Source organism: Oryctolagus cuniculus, chromosome 7 (genome assembly GCF_051225735.1).
Source record: "Oryctolagus cuniculus isolate XC-2025 breed Fujian yellow rabbit chromosome 7, ASM5122573v1, whole genome shotgun sequence".
NCBI classification, from domain to species: Eukaryota; Metazoa; Chordata; class Mammalia; order Lagomorpha; family Leporidae; genus Oryctolagus; species Oryctolagus cuniculus.
Window position 1 is genome coordinate 115,243,499 of NC_142873.1, and position 8,762 is coordinate 115,252,260.

Here is an 8,762-nt window from a genome sequence, read left to right on the forward strand (position 1 = left end):
ACAAAAAAAACCTGAAATATTTTTCCAGGTTATTTGGGAAAATCTTACTGTGCAAGATCGATGCAGATTAGATAGAAATATGTATGTGTATGATATAATTCTGTTTGATAGATAGTTGAAGGAGAAAAACAGTTTATACACAAAGAATTGCCTAATCATAACCTTAAGTTACTATAAAGAATAAAAGATACTTCAAAAAGTTCATAGAAAATGGAATTAGAAGTTTATTTTGATGTAAAAAGTTTTTGAGATCCATGCATAGTTTTTTTGTTATGCACATTTTCTGTGAACTTTTTGAAGATCCCTTGTAGATATATTTTATAGCAGTTAAAGAAAAGTAACTCATATATCTTCAAAGTTACATAAATCCAGTAAAAAATTTTACTCAAGAAACATGTAGTCAAAAAAGCATGTAGAGGGCTGGGCATTTGGTGCATGTGGTTACGATGCTGCTTGGGAGGCCTGCACCCATGTCAGAATGCCTTGTTAAAGTCCCAGCTCCTCTGCCTCCTGTCCAGCTTTCTGCTAATGTATACTCTGAGAGGCAGCAGGGAATGACTCAAGTACTGGGATCCTTGCCACTCACAAGGGAGACCTGGATTGAGTCCCAGGCTCCTCACTTTTGCCCTGACTGCTGTGGGCATTTGGGGAGTGAACAAGTAGATGGAAGGTCTCTATTTCTCTTTCTGTTTCTCTTTCAAATGAAATAAATAATGTTTAAAAGCATGTAGGCGGCCAGCGCTGTGGCTCACTTGGCTAATCCTCCGCCTGCAGCGCTGGCACCCCGGGTTCTAGTCCTGAGTGGGGCGCCGGATTCTGTCCTGGTTGCTCCTCTTCCAGTCCAGCTCTCTGCTGTGGCCCGGGAAGGCAGTGGAGGATGGCCCAAGTGCTTGGGCCCTGCACCCACATGGGAGACCAGGAGGAAGCACCTGGCTCCTGGCTTTGGATTGGCGCAGCATGCCAGCCATAGCGGCCATTTTGGGGGTTAACCAACAGAAGGAAGACCTTTGTCTCTGTCTCTCTCTCTCTCACTGTCTAACTCTGCCTGTTTTTTTTTTTTGTTTTGTTTTTGTTTTGTTTTGTTTTTTTTTTTTTTTAAAAAGCATGTAGGCAAAAGTGTTAAAAACAAAATGGTTTCTAATCCCAGGCTTTTTACTTCTAAACCAACTTTTTAAAAAAAATAGACTATTTTTTAAGGTAAACATTTTTTTTAAGATTTATTTATTTATTTGAAAGTCAGAGTTACACAGAGAAAGGAGAGGCAGAGAGAGAGAGAGAGGTCTTCCCTCCAATGGTTCATTCCCCAATTTGCCGGAGTTGCACCAATCTGAAGCCAGGAGCTTCTTTCGGGTCTCCCACACGGGTGCAGGGAGGGGCTCAAGGACTTGAGCCATCTTCTGTCGGAAGTGGAGCAGCCGAGTGTCGAACCAGTGCCCTTATGGGATGCCAGCGCTTCAGTCCAGGGCATTAACCCACTGTGCCACAGCATGGGTCCCAATAATAGACTATTTTTAGAGCAGTTTTAAGTTCATAACAAAATTGAAAGGAAAGTACAGAGATTTCCCATATACTGTCTGCTGCCCCTCTCCCGGCATGCATAGCCCCACATTTCAATATTGTTTGCCACTGTAATACATTTATTACAGTTGATGAACTTGCATTGACCCATCATTATCCTCCAGATCCATAGTTTAGGGCTCATTCATGGTGTTACACAGTTTACGAGTTCTGACAAATGTACAGTGACATGTATGTACTGTTATAGTATCATACAGATTAGTTTCACTGCCCTAAAACAATATTCTGGGAGAAGGCATTTAGTCTAGCAGTTAAGATAAAGAACTCCATGTCCCACATCAGAGTACCTGGGTTTGATTCCCAGCTCTGGCTTCCCACCAGTGTTGACGCAGGGAGACAGTGGTGATGGCGCAGGTGATTGGATTCCTGCCATTCACATGGGAGGCCTGGATTGCTTAGTCTTTGCTCTTGGCACCAACCATGAGCCAATCCTGGCCATTTCAGGCCTTTGGCAGGGAGAAGGGGAGGGGTGAACAAGCAGACAGACTTCTTCCTCTTCTCCCTTCCCCTCCCGCTTTCTCTCTCTCTCTATTCCCCAGTAGTTTAGGGATCACGCATGGTGTTAGACAATCCCTCTCCTCCTCTTCTCCCTCCTTCTCCATCCCCCACTCCACCTGACTTTCCTTCTCACTGTCCATCTCTCTCTTTGTTTCTATGCCTTTCAAATAAATAAATAAAAATACTTTGTGCCTTCTCATCCCTCCCTTTCTCCAATCCCTGGCAACCACTGATCCTTTTCCTGTCTCAGTGGTTTCGCTTTGTCCAGGATGCCATATAGTGGAATCCTGGTGCCTTTTCAGATTGGCTTTTTTTTTTTTTTTTTACTTAGTAATATGCATTTAAGGTTTCTCCATGTTTTTTCATTACTTAATAGCATATTTCTTTTTAGATCTGAATAATGTTCTATTGTCTGGATGTGCTAGTATATTTATTCACTCACCTGCTAAAGGACATATTAGTTACTTCCACATTTTGACAGATAAAGCTGTTATAAGACAGCTTTTTGTTCTTTGCCAGTATTTCATTTCTTGAAGGCCTCAATTTCTTCACCTACAAAACTTAGCTGATGATTCCTAGGGATTTTAAGGATGAAATTATATAGTTACCTAGATAAAAACCATGAAGTCATATGTGATTCTCATCGTGAGTAGCTCAGTATTGCTGATGACCTTTAAAATTGATAAAACCTTTCAGGTAGAAAGCCAACTTACATAACGAAAATTAGACTATGTTCTTACTTTTTCTATTCTGTCATTCTATTTTGGGTGTTATAGTTCAAATAAACCCAAATGGAGGTTACAAGAATTTTTTAAAAACAAAGGATGTTATAGCAGCATAATTTATAAAAACTAAACAACAGAACAGAACTATGAGGACAATCCAGATGCCCAGTGAAAAAGAAATGCAGAGTAAATTACATGAGGGCTGGGCCCAGGATTCTTCATTCTGTCCAGTATGTCTCTAGTACTCTATCAGTGTGGTGTTCTAAATATTTGTTGCATGTAAAGCAAGTTGAAGGGAAAGGGAAGAGCTTGTCCTGGTTATGAAGTTTCTAGGGGGTGGCATTCCGTTCTTGGTTTGCTGCTCTTGGTCTCATTGCTGACCCCAGCTAGGGCAGCTGCGACCTGTTAGACTCCATACTTGCCCCTTTTCCTGATACCAGTGAGGGCTTAGACATGTAATGGAGCAGCCATGACAGAAGTAATCTCATTTGGAAAAGGAAATCAACATAGTTGTAAGGGAGTAAAGCAAGAGTGACTATGTCTCAATTTGCCAAGACTGTCTTGGCTTATGCCTGCTGTCTCAGTAAATACAATGACCTCTCCTTCACTCAGAGGTATCCCAGTTGGGCCAGTAAAGCACCATTTAGCATGGTCTGGCTTTCTGTTTACTTCCGTGCTGTTGTTGGGAGAATTTTTCTCACCAGCTCAATTCAGTTGATTTTTACATGCATTTAATGTTCAGTAAAGGTAAGGAACATCTGAAATCTATAGTACCGTAAGTAAGATACAAAGAACAATTACACAAGTCCCCAGCCTCTACAGAGCTTCGCCTTAGGTAATTCTCTTTTCTCTTTAGTTGACTTTGTTAACTAATAGGCTTGTCAAAATCAGAAGTGTTTTTGGAAAGGGGAATACTTAAACCCTGTAATGTAAATTAGTGCAGCCACCGTGGAAAACAGTAGGGGCATTTGTTGGAAAAAAAAAAAAATTAGGGGCCGGCACTGTGGCACAGTGGGTAAAGCCACCGCCTGCAGTGCCGGTATTCCATATGGCCACTGTTTCAAGTCCCAGCTGCTCCACTTCCGATCCAGCTCTCTGCTATGGCCTGGGAAAGCAGTACAAGATAGCCCAAGTCCTTGGGCCCCTACAACCATGTGGGAGACCTGGAGGAAGCTCCTGGCTCCTGGCTTCAGATCCACACAGCTGCGGCCGTTGTGGCCATCTGGGAAATGAACCAGCGGCTGGAAGACCTCTCTCTCTCTGCCTCTCTGTGTAACTCTTTCAAAAAATTAAATAAATCTTTTTTTTAATATATTTTATTTTATTTAATGAACATAAATTTCCAAAGTACAGCTTATGGATTACAGTAGCTCCCCCCCCCAATAACTTCCCTCCCACCCACAACACTCCCCTCTCCCACTTCTCCCCTTCCATTCACATCAAGATTAATTTTCAATGATCTTTATATACAGAAGATCAATTTAGCATATATTAAGTAAAGATTTCAACAGTTTGCACCCACACAGAAACACAAAGTGTAAAATACTATTTGAGTACTAGTTATAGCATTAATTAAACACCTAAGAGTAATTGTGTATTAATTACAGAGTTCAACCAATAGTTTTAAGTAGAACATAAAAAATACTAAAAGGGTAGAGTATTAAGTTCTTTTTTTTCTTTTTTTTTGTTTGTTATATAGTTATTTTTTTATTTAATAAATGTGAATTTACAAAGTGCAACTTTTGTATTGTTATGGCTCCCCCCCCCCCAACCTCCCTCCCTCCCGTGGCCCTCCCCTCTCCCACTCCCTCTTCCATCCCGGCCTTCATCGAGTTTCATTTTCAATTACCTTCATATACTGAAGATCAACTTAGTATATACTAAGCAAGGATTTCAACAGGCTGCACTCACACAACCGCACAAGGTATAGGGTATTGTTCAACTAGTAGTGTTGTTTTTTAAGTTTCATAGTAGAACACATTAAGGACAGAGATCCTACGTGGGGAGCATGTACCCAGTGACTCCCGTTGATTTAACAATTGGCACTCTTATTTATGATGTCAGCAATCACCCGAGACTCTTGCTATGAGCTGTCTAGGCTATGGAAGCCCCTTGAGTTCACCAACTCTGAACTTGTTTAGTCAATGTCATATCACAGTGGAGGTTCCTTCCTCCCTTCAGAGAAAGGCGCCTCTCTCCTTGATGGCCTGTTCCTTCTGCTGGGGTCTTGTTCACCAGGATCTTTCATTTAGATTGTTTTTTGCCACCGTGTCATAGCTTTCCATGCCTGTGAGACTCTCATGGACCTTTTAGCCAGATCCGAATGTCCCAAGGGTTGATTCTGAGGCAGGAGTGCTGCCATTCTATGAGTCTGCTGTATGTCCTGTTTCCCCCGCAGGACCATTCTCTCCCTTTTAATTCTATCCTCCATTATTTGCTTACACTGGTCTTATTTGTGAAATCTCATCGACACATACCCTAAAACAAAACCTAGAAATAGACTTGCCATAGGATCCAGCAATCCCAATACTGGGTATATGCCAAAAGACATGAACACATTGTATCAAAGAGATACCTACCTGTACCACCATGTGTATACCAGCACTGTTTAAGATAACTAGAATATGGAATCAATGAGGGTGTCTAACAACAGATGAATATACAAAGAAAATATGCACAATGGAATATTATTCAGCTATAAAAATGAAATTCTATCATTTAATTAAATGATTCAACTGGAGGATATCATGTTGAGTGAAAAAAAGCTGGACACAGAAGGACACATACACATGTTCTCCCTTATATGTGGGAGCTAAAATTATAAAAGGAAAATCACAAAACAAACCCAAACAATGCCTATGTGTATCTGTATTGATACAAACTGTGCTTTATATCTTGTCAAACTAATATTACATATGTTAGATTATTATAGTTTTAATGATATGTGATTACTTTAAAATTTATATGGGTGAAATGATCATCTTTGCACTTCACTGTTGTTTACAGTTCTTGCTATATTCCTACTAAACTAGGATCTTCTTGCTTTTTACCTGTTGAATTTTGGTGGAGAATTAAGCCCTTGACTCTATGAAAAAACTAAAAAAGAAAAGAAGGGAAGGGAAGGAGGAAGGAAAAAAGGAGAGGGAGGGAGAGGGAGGGGCAGAGAGGGAGAAGGAGCGAGAAAGGGAAAGTCATTATATTTTTAGAATTGTATCTGTGAACTGTGTTGAATCTGTTAAAAAGTAAAAAAAAATTAAAAATAAAAATTATTTTTTAAAAAGTAAGAAGTTTTGGAAGTTCTGTTGCACAGTAGGGTGACTGGCACTGTTTATGTCCTATATGTTTCACTATGCACAAGACAAACTAGGTGAGGATTTCGGATGTTCTCTCTATAAAGAACTGTGAAGTGTTTGAAGAGGTAAATACAGTTATCCTCACTGGACATTACGCAGTGTATACATGTGCTGAAACCTCACAAAGTATCCCCTCAATATGTCCAAGTTTCAGGTTTTTGTTAACACTTTCTAATTGAAATTCTTAAAAAGTATAAAGTGTTCCTGGACCCAAGCTCCTGCCCCAGGCCTGGCCCATCCACTTACGGGACTGAGTCCTGTCCGACTCAGCTGTCGCTCTGTGCCCTGTTCCTGTGAGAAAAAGGAAGGTTCCCAAGAGCCACTCGGGGTGTCTGCGGTAATGGAATTCCTTGCCCACGCATGTTTGAGCCCATTCCCAGGGCCTGTGGACCTCTTCGCGTGGACACATGCATACATGGCCCCTCACAGTGCTGGACTAGCCAGGGATGGGAAGAGCAGGAGCTAGCTAGTAGGCTATTCCCAACTGTACGTGTTCTGAAATCCAGGAATTCCACTTTTGTGCCTGGGCTTAACAATTTTCAGTGTATGTTCCTCAAAGTAGGAGACTAGAACGTGTTTTTTAAGGTAGCTTGATTTATAGCTTCCAGGTGTTCAGACACATAGTGTCTGGACCTCCGCTGGCATTCCTGCCACGGGCCCCAGTAGTCTTGGGGACAGGCCCATTCAGAGTAAAGCCTGTGACCTGTGGATCCACGCAGTCTTCCCCTGCCGCTCCCCTGTGCTCCGCGGCACCAGCGTCTCACCATCCATCCACAGCACCCCGGGCTGCACTTGCTGCTCCCTTGTCGAGTGCCCTTCCCCTGGGTTTCCACGTGGTCTCTTTCCTTCAGGTCTTTTTGAGCCCCAGTATCTGTTTTTAACCCTCAATGTCTTCACCTTCTCAGCGACACCCTGCCTGACTAGTCTTTCTAAAACAGTCTCACTCCTGCAAACCCTTACTGTCCTTGAGAAACATCACCATCCATCCATGTCCTACAAAACTAAATGGGAACCTAAAAGTCTCTTATAAAAACTCTAAATATTGAGACCTTTTTTTCTTCAAAACAGTTTTTATGTCTGTAAGTTGTCCATGTACCCTCTTTAAATAGTTAAATAGTTCTCTAAGTTTAGTTACTTAAAGCAGCAGTGCCCCCCTGCCCTGAATTTTGCTGGTAACTATTTCCAGTGCCATGGCATGACTCTTGATTTCCCATAGGTCTCCCCTTGTTTACTTTCCACTGTAGAGCGTGCGACTTAAGAGCACACCCTGTGCAAGCACATACATATCCTGCTATCTCCCTCTCAATATGATTAAACTGAGATTTTGGTTATGTCAAGCTTTGGCATTTTAAACTGCAAACACTAGTGCAGCTGAGCCATGTGATGTGCTGATTTTATTTTTCCTCCTCTTTAGTATTTTGTTTTGTTTTGCTTTTCCCCTGGAGTTGAAAAATGTTGTGATTTTTATTTAATTTTTTAGATTGTTAGCATCAGTTACAGTCCTGACTGTCCCAGTTGGGTGCATCTTTTTCCGTTGGTTTGGCCGTCTGTAATTCAGTGTTTTCCTTTTCTTGTAAAAAATTTCTCATAGATTTTTCAGATGCTTTTTCATCTGAATGGACATTCTCAGGGCCTGCTTGACTGAGATAGCAGAATGTCTCTGAGACTGTCCATCTGAACAGGTGTTTTAAATAAAATTGTTGCTGTTGTTTTAAAAATGCCATTTGACCATATCATCAAAAGTAACTATTTGCCATGAATTTTAATCTGGTTCTCTTTTATGTGTCAGAATGAAGATACCTGTTATCCAGATATTCAGAATATGTTCTCATATTTGATTGTTTTCCATCAAACACGTTAGGAATTATATTGCATTCTTTCTTTATAGGCTCTCAAAATTAGAGAAAAGTGTAATTGCCCACCACTTTCTGGACCAGACCCTCGGTTACTATTCAAACTCAGCATGAAGCATTTTCTTGAAGAATCAGAGAAAGAAGACAGAAATACTACTACTGCCAAGAAACAGAAAACGGACCCTCTTCCCATTCAAAAACAGGAGCAAATACCATTAACCTACATAGTTGAGAAGAGAACTAGTAGTTGAATTAAAATTTATGAAACAAAGGAAATATGAAGAAGGCAGCAATCCATATCGTTTTTATGTTACCTTTTAAAAATGATGTTTGAAATGGAAAACGAATGAATGTTCAGGGTCAGATCATCATGTATATTGTAGATATCATCTAAATTCTTCTAGGTGTTTATTTTTCATGAAATATTTGTATATTCTCATCTATTTTAAAATACCTTCAATGAGGAAAATGTCAGAATAAATTTATATTATACATTTTACTCTCAGTCCTGCTTTTGATTTGGAAGACAAACTGCTAGTGGCTGAGAAATTAGAAATCAGAGTGGATTTCAGAGTCTGGATGGCGTAGTGACAGGAAATGCTTGCCCCGGTGGAAAGACGTCCTTGGGATCAAGAATCTCCTGCTGCTCACCTGTGGGTAGCTGCAGAGGGGAAAGACTGCAGGCAGAAGTCTCCACAGCGAGGCCTGAGAAGTACTGTGCATGACGAAACAGGAAACGGCAGCAGGGCTGGGTC

General features: G+C 40.9%; 1 protein-coding gene across 10 annotated transcripts in view; it reads left to right on the forward strand.

The window, feature by feature from the left end:
• The window catches only part of OMA1 (OMA1 zinc metallopeptidase), a 79,986-nt gene extending 71,480 nt beyond the window's left edge, over nucleotides 1-8,506 (forward strand). For all 10 annotated transcript variants that reach the window (XR_016237340.1, XR_016237341.1, XM_070078439.2 and 7 more), the window contains one exon: nucleotides 8,043-8,506. Coding sequence is in view for 8 of the 10 variants with exons in the window: in XM_070078439.2 (XP_069934540.2) it covers nucleotides 8,043-8,258 (216 nt within the window). In the remaining 2 variants the exon portion in view is untranslated. The remainder of the gene's footprint in view (nucleotides 1-8,042) is intronic.
• The last annotated feature ends 256 nt before the right edge of the window (nucleotides 8,507-8,762 follow it).